The 13,856-nt window shown below is 44.8% G+C and overlaps 1 protein-coding gene across 3 annotated transcripts in view; it reads left to right on the top strand.

Moving 5' to 3' along the window:
- col6a4a (collagen, type VI, alpha 4a) overlaps nucleotides 1-13,856 on the top strand; it is a 36,085-nt gene that overhangs the window by 13,475 nt on the left and 8,754 nt on the right. For all 3 annotated transcript variants that reach the window (XM_086077830.1, XM_086077831.1, XM_086077832.1), the window contains 20 exons: nucleotides 3,092-3,679; nucleotides 4,446-5,018; nucleotides 6,027-6,647; nucleotides 7,126-7,686; nucleotides 8,095-8,652; nucleotides 8,817-9,395; nucleotides 9,519-10,097; nucleotides 10,201-10,562; nucleotides 10,785-10,863; nucleotides 10,951-11,096; nucleotides 11,204-11,296; nucleotides 11,376-11,429; nucleotides 12,180-12,251; nucleotides 12,333-12,359; nucleotides 12,443-12,487; nucleotides 12,564-12,617; nucleotides 12,746-12,808; nucleotides 12,882-12,947; nucleotides 13,637-13,690; nucleotides 13,778-13,813. In XM_086077830.1, coding sequence (XP_085933956.1) covers nucleotides 3,092-3,679; nucleotides 4,446-5,018; nucleotides 6,027-6,647; nucleotides 7,126-7,686; nucleotides 8,095-8,652; nucleotides 8,817-9,395; nucleotides 9,519-10,097; nucleotides 10,201-10,562; nucleotides 10,785-10,863; nucleotides 10,951-11,096; nucleotides 11,204-11,296; nucleotides 11,376-11,429; nucleotides 12,180-12,251; nucleotides 12,333-12,359; nucleotides 12,443-12,487; nucleotides 12,564-12,617; nucleotides 12,746-12,808; nucleotides 12,882-12,947; nucleotides 13,637-13,690; nucleotides 13,778-13,813 — 5,210 coding nt within the window. The remainder of the gene's footprint in view (nucleotides 1-3,091; nucleotides 3,680-4,445; nucleotides 5,019-6,026; nucleotides 6,648-7,125; nucleotides 7,687-8,094; nucleotides 8,653-8,816; nucleotides 9,396-9,518; nucleotides 10,098-10,200; nucleotides 10,563-10,784; nucleotides 10,864-10,950; nucleotides 11,097-11,203; nucleotides 11,297-11,375; nucleotides 11,430-12,179; nucleotides 12,252-12,332; nucleotides 12,360-12,442; nucleotides 12,488-12,563; nucleotides 12,618-12,745; nucleotides 12,809-12,881; nucleotides 12,948-13,636; nucleotides 13,691-13,777; nucleotides 13,814-13,856) is intronic.

The raw sequence follows: 13,856 nt of genomic DNA, 5'->3' as shown, positions 1-13,856 counted from the left end.
GCGTCACATTGGTGTTTTCTCGACTGAAAATTCTACCAACAGATGCTAACTTTGTTGTACATTATGAAAGACTAAGGACTACAGTTTGTAGCACTCAGTTGTACTGTACAGTCGGGCTGTGCAATGAATCGAAATTCAATTGCGGTTATTACACTCCACAATTACAAAATCAGATCAGCATAATCGTAGAAAAAAGAACGATTATTAATACTCATTTTTGAGTTGTTTGAGTTAGTGAAATTCATACATTTGTACCTTTTTTTAAATTCTAAAATAAACTAATTTAATACATTTCATCCAAAAGGAACTTGCATAACTATTGTGTTTCAAAGAATTTCATTTGACTTCATATTTTTTACGCTTTAACATTTTCATGTTTTGCACCCAAAAATTAATGATCGTCTTAATCGTGATTGCAATTATTACCAAAATAATCGTGATGAATATTTTCTTCATAATTGAGCACCCCCTGCTGTACAGCATTGAACTGTTTTTCACCAATTGCGTTGTCCCAATTTGTTTTTAGGCGGGGCTAAAAAAAGGCCCCAGTGACAATACGAGAAATTGAGCGCCTTCGTTTATATCGGCACTTATCTGGCGCAATTGCGATGTGCTGTTAGCTAGCTAGCCTGAAAATGTGTCTTTATGGATAATCCACTGGCATGGCTGCTTTAGAGTGCCACGTTGTCATCCATGAGTGCATGGCCGTCATGCAGAGAAATGCATAATCATCATTGTGTGTGCAATGATTTAAAAAATCAAATCATATATTTATTTATTTATTTATTCCCACTTTTACTGTTACTCAAAATGTGCAAAAAACTGCTTAAATTCCAGTTCTAATTGAACCAGGAAATGCTATAGCCACGGTTCATTCATGGATCAAACACCAGCTGTGAATTTTGTCAGAACAGCAATTTGTGCAAACGGTACTGAAACATTGACCATCTGGACACGCGCATTCAAAAGTTTAGAGAAGGACAAATTAAGTTCAGCTGTACAATGCATCATAGTGCATTTTAGCTTCAGCCAAAAGTCCAATACCCCAAACGTATTGTAGTCAACGTATGTCTTGGAATGAAAATATGGAGAAACAGAACACAAAGCAACTGATAATTCCATTGTACAAAGAAAAGCCCTAAGCCGTTTTAAATCCTTAACAGACTGCAGCATAGCTCATCACAGCGACATGAAACAGGCAGGATGACAGTAAATATGTTAAATACAGAGCGGGCTGGCGAAGGAACTCTGCTCCGTTTGTTGTGGGACTGAAATTCAAACAAAGGAATTTGGTCGCGCATAACACAGCCAGTAATGATTAGCAATCATGTAGCCATTCGACTCGCACCATAAACATATATACCGGGAGATCTGCTTAACTTTAGTGTATCTTCAATTCGTAAAAATAACATTAACATTAATTCAGTGTTTCAAAGAATGTTAAGCAACTGTGTTGTAGGATGAATATGCTGTGAATGGAAACATTCAATTAAACAGGGATGACTATTTTAAGGATACATTGAGCAGTAGAGGTGTTTTCTTTTTTCATTTGAATATTAGAACTTTTCAATTTGAATATTACAACATGCTTGAGTACATCATTGAGTGCTCTTTTGCTTATCAAAAACATATTACAAAAATATTGCTTTCGTCTGGGGAGGCTGGAACAGATTAATAGCCTTTGAGATAAAAGTGTTTTGAGTTAAGAGTGTGGTCACTGAACAAATTAAAATTGTATCTCAAGGTAACAATCACTGTATTTAGCATTTTAAATCATATTTAGGAACACTTTTACTGCAGCAGCAGTTACATTTTGTCTCGAGAAATAATTTACTCAAGTGCCTGTTTGTGTATTTTGTGTATGGATTATTTGAAATTGACAGTGGGAGAGAAAAAAAAAATGTCCTCCAATTCTGGAATAACCCGTATATGTGCCATGTGATTGACTGGTGACCAGTCCAGGCTGTACCCACAGTCAACTGGAAAAGGCTCCATCTCACCTGCAATGCTAATGACAAGCAGCTAATTAAAACTAGACAATGTGCAATTTCTGAGGAAATTGCGTGTGAAGGCTGTGAGGCTGAATGAAAAACAGGAAGGATCTGGAATGACATGGAATGATATGCAATGAGCTGGAAATAGCTGAGCATGTTGAAGTTGAAATCCATCAAGAAATGTTCAAGTAGTTGAAGGAGGAAAAAACAGTGGAATTATAATAATAAAGTAGAAGAAAAAGCAAACAAGGAGGAAAGAAAACAAGGTTGATATTAAGCCACTTCCCGGGTCACTTCCTGTTGAAATTGGGTCACTTCACTGATCTGAATATATGACTGGATAGCCGATAGGCCAAGACTTTTGAAGCCGCGAGGCCGCCGTATTGCTCCTCCCAAGAAAAATTTCTCGGCCTACGATCCTATACATTTAGTATCGAAATTGGAGAACAGTTGAGAAAGTACTAGTAGTAGTAGAAACAGCATGATTTATAATGTTTTAAATTTGTGAAACATAAACAAGAGGACTTCAGACATTTTACAACTTGCCTTAATTACATGTATAATTTATATGCTTAACAATGTTTACAGGAAACATATATTTTTTTTAAATTAAAGAATTATAACTGTAATTCAACAAAAGATGCCTCTGCCAAATCGAATATTGGGGCCTAAGGAACCGGCACAAACTCCCCACACCCGGCCCCTCCGGCCCTATACTAACTGACTATGAGCTTTATATATCTAATCTGTACGTATACCGTATAATTTATACAGTAGTCTGCTCGTGAGATGGGAGGAGCAAGATGGCCGCCCTGTCGCTTCAAAGGCTTGCTTGGGCGTGTATGGGCTATCGGCTATCTCGGCCGGGTCCTCCGACGGCCGAATTTTTCACTTCCTGTGAAATCAGATCACTTCCTAAAATAAATAAAATTAAATAAAAAATAAATAAATAAATTATAATAATAATCATAATAATCTGGTCACTCCCTGTTGATTTTCGGCCACTTCTGGGTCACTTCCTGTTGCAATAATCTCACTTTCTGTTGAAACCAGGTCAAAAAATTAAAATGTGCTAACTTTGTACTCTCCTGTCCCAGAATGTGCCAAAGCCACCGTTGCTGATGTGGTCTTCCTGGTGGACGGCTCTTCCAGCATTGGCATTTCCAATTTCCAGGAGGTCCGTGGGTTTCTCCGAACCGTGGTGTCCGGTTTCGACATCGGCCCGGACAAGGTCCGCGTGGGTTTGGCACAATACACTGACCAAACTTTTCAAGAGTTCCTTTTGAAAGATCACATGGACAAGAAGTCTCTGCTGGCCGAACTGGACAAGTTCCCCTACCGGACGGGAGGCACAGAAACCGGCAAGGCCATCAACTTTTTGCGGACGGAGTTCTTCACCGAAAGCGCCGGAAGCCGAGCAAACCAGAGAGTGCCTCAGATCGCCGTGGTCATCACGGACGGAGACTCTGCCGACGACGTGGTGGAGGCCGCTCGGCGCCTCAGACAGCACGGGGTCATCGTCTTCAGTATCGGAGTGGGACAAGCCAACATGGCCGAGCTGGAGGCCATCGCCAACCGACCGCCTGACAACTTCCGATTCTTCATCGACAGCTTCCAAGCTCTTCAGAGACTTAGTGACGTTCTGCTGCAAACTGTGTGCACTTCCATGGACAACCAGAGGCAAGGTGAGTCATGGAAGAAATGAAAAGTAAAGTAACTTAACATCCAAAACTTGTTCTTTCTCTTTTGTTTTATATTTATGGCCTACAAGTATTTCTCATACAAGCATTTAATGTCATTATGACCCGCTGACCTTGTGCAATTTGAATTGATGATGGAGACCCGATGTAATTCTCAAATGAACAATTCATGTTGTGTGACGGTTACGCAACATTCGTCTTGTTCCATGCCACAACAATGCAGACCAAAACAAGTTCGCGATGACGAGGCCAGCCAAAACACACAACAAGAACAATTCAGTGGAAGAGCAGAATTTACTGTAATGCGTGTTTGCTGTGGGAAGTTTCCACAGTAATCAATCCCCAGCTTGATATTAAAAGTCTGAAAGCAGTAAGATGTCAGATCCACTTTTGGCAAGCTTACTTTCCGCTTCTGGACGCCTCATAAGAGCACTGAACAATGTGTAGGAGGTTGGAATGAGGTCATGTTCTGCCCCTAGAAATTTAAAGCGCAGCCTGGACTTGTCTGGGTTTGAGTTTTGCATGGCCAAAACTAACAAGAGCAGAATATTAATGTGACAGCTAACCTGCTTAGCATTAGCTCAGACTTCCAGCTAAAGACAATTTGGAGTTGTCTTCACTTTTCTACCTACCTCCTTCTGTGACTGTAACGGCCTTCTGTAATGGACTAAGGATTGGGTTTGAGTCAAATCGCTTTTTCATTACATACCTAACGAAAAGCATTTGCAAAACAATCTACTGTCTTTTTCAGCTTTGTCCGAAAAGTTTTCGGATATCTTCATCCTGGTGGACAGCGGCTTGAGTCAAGCCGAGTTCCAGCAGGTCCGAACCTTCCTGGCCCGACTGACCAACCAACTGAACTTCGGAATCTCGGCGCACCGCCTCGGCCTGGCCCAATACGGTCAAGACACCAAGTTGGAATTTAATCTGAACGCTCACCAGACCAACGACGAGAACAGCGCCGCTGTCCGTCGCTTCCGCCTGCGTAGACTCCAGCCCAACGAGCCGCGCAACTTGGGCGCAGCCTTGGAGTATGCCGGCTCGAACTTCTTCACCAGCCAGGCGGGTAGCCGGGCGGACCAAGGCGTCCGACAGTTCCTGGTTGTTCTGAGTGGGAAAGTCTCAGACGACGACATTGACAAGCAGTCCCGCTTACTCAAGGCCCAGGGTATCAACATTGTGGGCATGAGCGTAGGCGCGACCATACCACAGATGCGGGTTGTTGCCTCCAGTCCTTCCGTCGTCTACCAGTCCACCGTCAACGTCGTTCCCTCTCTGAAGGCTACCTTTGAAGAGCACGTTGTGGAGGCCAATCTTACTGGAGGTAAAAGGAAGTCTTTCTTCTTTTCTCCTTCTATTTAAGCATCAATCTATAGGTCAGGGGTCAGCAACCTTTACTGTCAAAAGAGCCGTTTTAGGCCAAACAAATAACCAAAATTCTGTCTGGAGCCACAAAATATTTCATGATTATGATGATGAAGGAAACAGCGTGCTAGTGTTAGTCTAATGTACTGAGCTGCATCAGAACAGATAAATAGAGAGCATCCAATACGTAAGGATTAATTTTCTTCTACCTTTCGTCTTCCGTTTTGGGATTTAAAAAAAACATAATTTCTTTCATATTCTGGTTTTCATACATTTTTAGACTTTTCTGACATCTTAGGCAATTTTATGGACACATAATGGCTATTTTCTGCTTCTCTTCTTCAATTTTTTGACATTTTAGGTCTATTTTTTTACATTTTTGGCAATTTTGTGGACGTTTTATGGTAATTTTGGGGATTTCTTCTTTTGTTTTTGGACATTTCTTAGTTACTTTTTGAACGTGTTCTTTCCTGCATTTTCTTAAATCAAATATCTGACTTTTTGGCAATTTTGTGGACGTTTTATGGTAATTTTCAGGATTTCTTCTTTTGTTTTTGGACAGTTTATAGTGATTTTTTGAACATCTTTTCTGCCTAAATTTTCAGATTTTTTGGGGTGGAAATTTTGTGTACATTCTATGACAATTTTCAAGATTTATTCTTTTGTTTTTGGACATGTTATAGTGTAGTATACTTTTAGAAATTTTTCTTGTTTGCCTTTAAAAATAAATTTTAAAAAATCTCGTTTTTTTGGGCAATTCCAAAAACATTTAATGCTATTTTTCTGCCTTTCTTTTTTTCTTTATATATATATAATTCTCTGACATATTTGACAATTTCATGGACATTTTTTGGGTAATTTTCTGCTTTTCCTTTTCCTTTAATTGGGTGCACTGTGTAAAGAATTCCACTTTCATTCTGTTTAACCTCATGGATGCTCAGAGAATTCATTTATTTTCTTGCCACAGAATGCAAAGGAGCCAAACTGGCAGACATCGTGTTCATCATCGATGAGTCCGGAAGCATCGGAACCCCAAACTTCCAGCTGGTACGCACGTTCCTGCACTCGGTAGTTAGCGGCCTGGACGTGGCTCCGTCCAAGGTGCGAGTGGGCATTGTGATGTACAGTGACAAAGCCAAAGCACAGGTCTACCTCAATACCTTCGATGACAAGAGCGAGTTGCTTAGTTTCATCAAAATAATGCCATACCATGGCGGCGGCACTAATACAGGAGTCGCCCTCAATTTCACGCGGGATCACGTGTTCACCAAAGAAAGAGGCAGCAGGAAGGACAAGGGCGTCCAGCAGGTGGCGGTGGTGATCACTGACGGGAAATCCCAAGACGATGTGAGCAACGCTGCAGTGGCCCTCCGTAGGGCTGGCGTCAAAATCTACGCAGTGGGGGTCCAGAACGCCGACCATACCCAGCTGGTGACGATGGCGTCCCATCCTCCGAGCAGGCACATTTTCACCGTGGACAGTTTCTCCAAACTTCGAGTGCTGGAGCAGAAGCTGCAGAACATCGTTTGTCACAACATCCTCCGGCAAGCAGTCAGCGTTAATATGAGAAGGAGTAGCATCAAGGAAGGTTTGCATCGCCGCGCTTGGTTAATAAAACACATCAACATTCACTCCAAATAGTGCACCATAAGCAGAGGTGGCAAATCCAGGTCCAGAAAGTAACAACCCTGCCACAGTTTGGCTATAGCCCCAGGTGCTAGCTAGCCCCATGGTGCTCGTTTACCTGCTAGCTAGCTAGCATCAGGGGCTAAAGACAAACTGTGGCAGGACCCGGACCTGGATTTGCCACCTCCTACTATAAGAGTGACTACTCCCAAAAAATTAAGTCATAACATTACACACAGTTTGAACATATAATTCAGTGATTCTATCACATACCACTAGAGGGAGCCTATGTACTAGTAGCACACTGTGAGAATCGCTGCACTAAAAAGTCAATTATACAAACGTGATTTGTGAGAAGGAAATAAGTGAACAATTACGAACATAGCCAGAGTCAAAACAATTCCATTGAAAATATTAAATTCTATTCTATTTTGTTCTAGGCTGCTTGCAAACCGATGAAGCGGACATCTTCTTCCTGATCGATCACTCAGGAAGCATCTACCCAAACGACTTTTACGATATGAAGAAGTTCATCCTCGAGTTCATCAGTACCTTCCGCATCGGGCCTCAGCACGTCCGCTTGGGCGTCGCCAAGTACGCGGATGCTCCAAACTTGGAATTTGATCTGACGGCTTACGGGGACGCCAAAAGCCTGGAGAAGGCGGTGGAGGCCATCGTGCAGGTGGGGGGCGGGACGGAAACGGGAAGGGCGCTGGAGTTCATGGTACCACAGTTTGATCGAGCCGTGGCCACTCGAGGTCAGAAGGTGCCGGAATACCTGGTGGTCATCACCGATGGGAAATCCTCGGATGAGGTCAAGGTGCCCGCTCAGAAGCTACGAGCTCAGGGTGTCACTATATACGCCATCGGCGTGAAGAACGCCGACATGGCCGAACTTCGTGAGATATCCGGTGAACCCAAAAAGACGTTCTTTGTCAATAATTTTGATGCTCTGAACCCCATCAAGGATGACATCATCACTGATATCTGCACCACGGATGGTGAGAAGAATTTATTTTCCAAATATCACCTTTCCTTGCTGCTTTTTTTTTTCCCACCGTCATAATCTTCACAACGTGTTTTGTGCAACTACAAGCAGAAACACAGATTACCACTTTGGTAGTCTGAAATCCGTTAGACTAGGCTCCTGCTCACCCTATAAAATATGGACCGTCCATCCATTTTCTATAATGGCAACCATTATAGAAAATGGTTGGATGGTCCATATTTTATAGGGAGGGCCATATTCCACAGATGGAAATGGACATGGGGGTCTATATTTGGCTAATTCTGATGAGGCCAATGGCAGATTTTGGCATGCGCAACATGTGCGGCCGCACAAGGCACAACTCGGCAGTGTGACGTTAACCGCAAAGGAATGACTAACTTTCTATGTTGTGTTTCTACAGTTTGTAAAGATGTACCCGGAGACCTCCTGTTCTTGATTGACAGCTCTGGAAGCATTTATCCACAGGACTATGAAAAAATGAAGGACTTCATGAAATCTGTGGTGGGCAAGTCCAATATTGGACAGAATGACGTCCACGTGGGCGTCATGCAGTTCAGCACCATCCAGCAGCTGGTGTTCCCCCTCAACCGCCATTTCACCAAAGACGAAATGTTGCAAGCCATTGATGGCATGCAACAGATCGGAGGAGGTACGCACACGGGAGAAGCTATCGCGACTTTGTCGCCGTACTTTGACGCATCCCGAGGCGGGCGTCCTGGCGTGAGGCAGAGGATGGTGGTGGTAACCGATGGAGAAGCTCAAGATAATGTCAAAAGTCCTGCTGCGGCCCTGAGGCGCAAGGGAGTGGTGGTCTACGCCATCGGGGTGGTGGACGCCAATGCTACGCAGCTACTGGAGATCAGTGGATCACCAGAGCGAGTCCACGCTCATAGGGACTTTGATGCTCTGAAGGACTTGGAGAGTCAGGTGTCTTTGGAGATCTGTGATCCAGATAGAGGTCAATAATCCTTGTTAAAACTCTGCTCACTATTCCAGTACAATGAATTCCCCGTTTATTGGGCGGGATATGTTCCAGACCCAAAGGTGTCCAATATAGAGGGCGTTCATTGTACTCCGCTGGTTCCTACAGGAGGTAATGGTCATTCTTTTCTCCTCCACCAGATTGCAAGAAGACCGAGAAGGCAGACATCATCTTCCTGGTTGACGGCTCCACGAGCATCACCCCAGACAAGTTCAAAAGCATGCAAAAGTTCATGTCATCCATGGTCAGCCAAACTACGGTCGGTAAAGACCTGACGCGCTTTGGAGTCATTCTGTTCTCGACTGATGCCAAATCAGTTTTTACTCTCAACCAATACGAGTCCAAGCAAGATGTCCTTCAAGCAATATCGGCTCTCAAGTCCCCATATGGGGACACCTACACGGGAAAGGCCTTGCAATACGCCTTGTCCTTCTTCAATGCGCAGTATGGCGGTCGGGCAGCGCTCAACGTGCCTCAGATTCTGATGGTGATCACAGACGGAGACGCCACAGATCGGAACAATCTGCGTCAACCTTCAATCGCACTGCGAGAAAAAGAGATCAGCGTCTTCAGTATCGGGGTGGAGGGCGCCATCAGGAACCAGCTGGAGATCATGGCTGGTCATGACACAAGCCGAGTTTTCTACGTGAACAATTTTGCAGCGCTGGAAACTTTGCACAAGAACATCACAAATGTTCTCTGCACCTCCACAAAACCAGGTATGAGACACTAAAGACCTTTTCACCAGAGCTACTGAGCAGATGATGTAATCACTAAAAGTTGAATACGATCTTCTAAAACTGGTTAAAATCTCTTCAACAATGTGCTCTTTGTTTTTGCAGCCTGCAAGAAGCAGAAAGCCGATCTCATCTTCCTACTCGATCAGTCCGGCAGCATCAGCATTCGGGACTACACTATCATGAAGAACTTCACCACACAACTGGTGTCCAGCTTCAAAGTCAGCCAGGATTTAGTGCGCGTTGGACTGGCACAGTTCAGTGACATTTTCCAGCACGAGTTCTACCTGAACCAATTTTTCACTCACGAGTCTGTGAACAAGCACATCATGGGCATGAACCAGCGCGGTGGCGGGACCCTGATCGGACGCGCCCTAGATGCCATAAGGGGTCACTTTGAAGAATCAAACGGCAGCCGCAGGTCGGCCAGCGTCTCCCAGAACTTGGTGCTGATCACGGACGGCGAGTCCCAGGATGAGGTGCAAGACGCCGCGGAGCGTCTCAAGGATCTCGGGGTGGAGGTGTTTGCCATCGGCGTTGGTGACGTGCACGACCTGCAGCTCCTGCAGATCACAGGCACCGCTGACAGACTCTTCACCGTGGAGAACTTTGATAGTTTGGACAAGATCAGACAAAAGGTGGTCAACACCATCTGTAAATCCAAACCTCCCAAAGAGCAGACAAGTGCGTTCCTTTCCTTCTTTCTTCCTTTCTTTTATTTTCTTCAGGCGCATTCGCAATTCTGGCTGACATGTTTGTACTTTTTGCCTAACAAACGTTGCTTCAGGCTGCAGCGTCGACATCGCCATAGGCTTCGACATTTCTCAAAGAAGCGGACGTCCAGGTGAGATGTTGGTCAGCGGCCATGACAAGCTCAGGGCTTTCTTGCCCGAGATCATCCATTACGCCTCCAGCATCCAGGGGCTGTGCTGCACCGGCCCCGCCCCGATCAAGACCAAAATCGGTTACAGAGTGGTGGGCCAGGACGGACGATCTCTCTACGACTTCAAGTTCAAACCCTATGACCCCAACGATGACGTTGTAACAAAGGTTATGACTTTGAATTTGAACGTTCCCACGAGACTCAACAGTGCCATGCTCAAGTCCTTCGGGGAGAAGTTTAAGGACGATTCCAGAGGTGGTGTGAAGGTAAGTCACAAGTCTTGGTCCTGGTGAGGTCTTATGTACTTAAAACAGAGGTGGGGGACTGTAGCCACATGACTTAACTTGAGTCGATCTTAAATCGCTGAGTTTTGTATTGAGGACAACTTTTCTAAACTTATTAAAAGACTTGCCTTGACAACCATGCAGGAAGCTCCAAAGAGGTTGAGATTTCAACTCAAAGATTCATGGTCTGATGTTGTCCTTCAGGTTCTGGTCATCTTCTCAGACGGACTAGATGAAGATGTGATGACACTGGAATACGAGTCAGAGCTTCTACGAAAGTCTGGTAAAAACTAAAAGAAAGAGAAAAGATCAAGTCAAGTTGTGTTTTTGTTTTCTGGCACACGGAAGTAGTACAGTGGACTTCCTGCAGGTGTGGACGCGCTGCTGATTGTGGGCCTGGAGGGGGCGCCGGACCTGGCGCAGCTGCAGATGTTGGAGTTCGGCCGAGGGTTCGGCTACAAAGTCCCGCTCAGCATTGGCATGCAGAGCGTGGGCAGCACCGTACTCAAACAAATCGTGAGTTTAGCAGGAGTGGGCGTGGCTAAATGCTAACGCTTGCTAACACACTAACGCTACTCTGTCACATGTGCCGTGACTGACTGGTCAATGTTGTGTTGTGACAGGACACGGTGTCCAATCGCGAGTGCTGCAACGTCATGTGCAAATGTTCAGGACACGAAGGCACCCGCGGATCTCGGGGTTCCCTGGGGTCAAAGGTTACATCATTGTTGTCCTCGTCGTACACATTATCATCTTCTTCTTCTTCATGTGATGTTTTTTTTTTTTATCTTTTAGGGTGTGTCAGGACAAAGAGGTTACTCTGGATTCCCAGGAGAGGAGGGCGTACCCGTAAGTACGCTCATCCCTTCTTTCCTTCCTTTCCTCCCTCCTTTCCCTTTATTCCTTTCTTCCCTCTATCCTGCCTTCTTTCTATCACTTCTTTCTTCCTTCTTTCTTTCCTATCTTCCTTCTTTTGTCTTAGCATTTTTGGTGCTTTCTTTTTCCTTTTTTCCTTTCTTCCTTCGTTTCTCTTTCCTTCTGTAGTTCATTCCTTCTTCTGTCCTTCCCTCTTTCTTTAGCCTTCTTCCACGCTTTACTTTTTCCCTTTCTTTCTTACTGCTTTTTGTCCCTTATTTAAATAAAGCAAGGAAGTTAAGATCCCTGCTGGCTTCTTTCTTTCCTTTCTTCCTTCCTTCTTCTATTCTCCTTCCATTTTTCTGACCTTCTTTCACACTACCAGTCCTTCCTTAATAATTTCTTCCCTTCCTTCCTTCCTTCCTTCCTGTTATTTCTTGACTTCCTTTACTCTTGCTTTAGGTTTGTCTCTTCTGCCCTGCCTCCCTTGCTTTTTGTTTCCCTCCTTCAAAGAATGAAAGAAAGATCCTTCTTTGATCTGTCCTTCCTTTTCCCCTTTTCCTCCCTCCCTCCTTTCTTTCTTATTTTTTTCTTTGTTGCCTCATCTTTTCTTCCCTTCTTCTGTCCTTCCTTCCTTCCATGCTTCCTTCCTTCCTTTGCTTCCTCCATTGCTTTGTTCATTGCCTAAGTAAGGATCCCTCCTTGCATCCTTGCTTGTAGTGCTGAGGGTTCGATGTGTTTCAGGGTGAGCGTGGTGGTCCTGGACCCAGTGGATCTCCAGGTGTTCAGGGCTGTGCTGGACCCCGAGGATCAAAGGTACTTAGAGCACGTGTTTGTGTCACACCCCATGATGGTACATGTAGAACCTCACTCACGTCTCGTTTGTTTTGCGTTCAGGGCTACCGAGGCCTGCGAGGAAATCGGGTAAGTGACATTAACGAGACAAAGTCGTCCTTTAGTAGGAACTTCACAGGAAGTCGATGGATGTCACATGACTGTTTTGGCAGGGCGAGGAAGGAGAAGTTGGACTGGACGGTGTCAACGGAAACCAGGTAGACATTCAGATGTCCTCATCATCATCATCTTCATCAAATTTGATGAAGGCTCTTTTTGTGTTTGTGCACGCAGGGTGTGTCAGGACAAGATGGTAGTCGAGGAGCGCAAGGACATCCCGGAAATCCGGTAAATTATACATGGGCATGACGTAATATTAGTGTTTTGTTGTGTGTGGTATTGACATACGGGCGTGTTGACCTATGAACTCCTGCCAGTTGATTGACGGGAGTAATCTAATCTTGTCCGTCCCTCAGGGCATTCCCGGTATCCGGGGGGAGTTTGGGATCAAGGGACAGCGAGGCCTGAGAGGAGATCCGGTGAGTTGAACGTCTCCTTGCGAAGACCACGCAGCCTGCTGGTCACATGACCCGCCTTCTTGTGCTTTGTCAGGGAGAGTCAGGACGGGACAACACGGTGGGGGGACCCAAGGGAGACGTCGGAAATCCTGGTTTACCGGTCAGCAATCCCACAATGCAACACTGCTGCTGACATCATCTCGACGACATCACTTTGACATGTGGACGTTCATGTTTAACGTTTGTCTTCCTTCCTTTTTTGTCTTTGCTTCCTTCCTTCTTTCCTTCTTTCTATGGTTCCATCCTTTCTTCTCTCCTTCCTGAACTGCATTTTCCTTAATTTTTTTCCTTCCTTGGATCTTTTTTTCCTCCCACCTTTTCTTGCTTTGTTTTTTCCTTGCCATTGTATCCTTGCTCCCTTTGCCACTTCCTTCATTCTTCTTTTCTGCTGTTCTTTTTCCTTCATTTGTTTCCTTCCTTCCCTACTTCCTTCCTTTATTCCTTGCCTATTTTCTTTCTTTCGTTCCCACCTTCCTTCATCTTTCTTTGCTTCCCCACTTTCTTTCTTCTTTCCTTTGTATGTTTCCTCATTTGTTTCTTACTTCTTTCTTGACCACCTTCCTCTTTTCTTCCTTCTTGCCTTTCCTCATCCTTGCCCTCTTCGCTGCTTACTTCCTTCTTGTCTCCTTTTGCTTCTTGATTTCCTTTATTCCTTTGCCCCATCTTTATGCCTTCCTTGCTTCCTGTCTTCCTTCTCTCCTTCCCACTTTCTTTCATGCTTCCTGCCTTCTCTGTGTCCTTCCTCCTTTCCTGCTTTGCTTCCTACTTTCCATCACTTATTGTGCACAGGGAGCACCAGGTCAAGACGGGAGGGCCGGAGAAGCTGGCATCCGCGGGAATGCTGTGAGATTATTATTTTTTTGACTGTCGCCATCTTGATAGTATCCATTCACTTCTCACGCTGAATGTGTGTGCTTGTGTGTGTGTCAGGGTCCCGACGGAAGACGAGGACCCCTTGGGGAAAAGGTGGGACACGACCCAAAATTTCATATACGATATCCACAGTCTG

This window comes from Leptonotus elevatus, chromosome 6, assembly GCF_054856555.1.
Source record: "Leptonotus elevatus isolate MCC_2025b chromosome 6, RoL_Lele_1.0, whole genome shotgun sequence".
NCBI lineage: Eukaryota > Metazoa > Chordata > Actinopteri > Syngnathiformes > Syngnathidae > Leptonotus > Leptonotus elevatus.
This window is presented reverse-complemented; position numbering and strand designations above follow the sequence as displayed.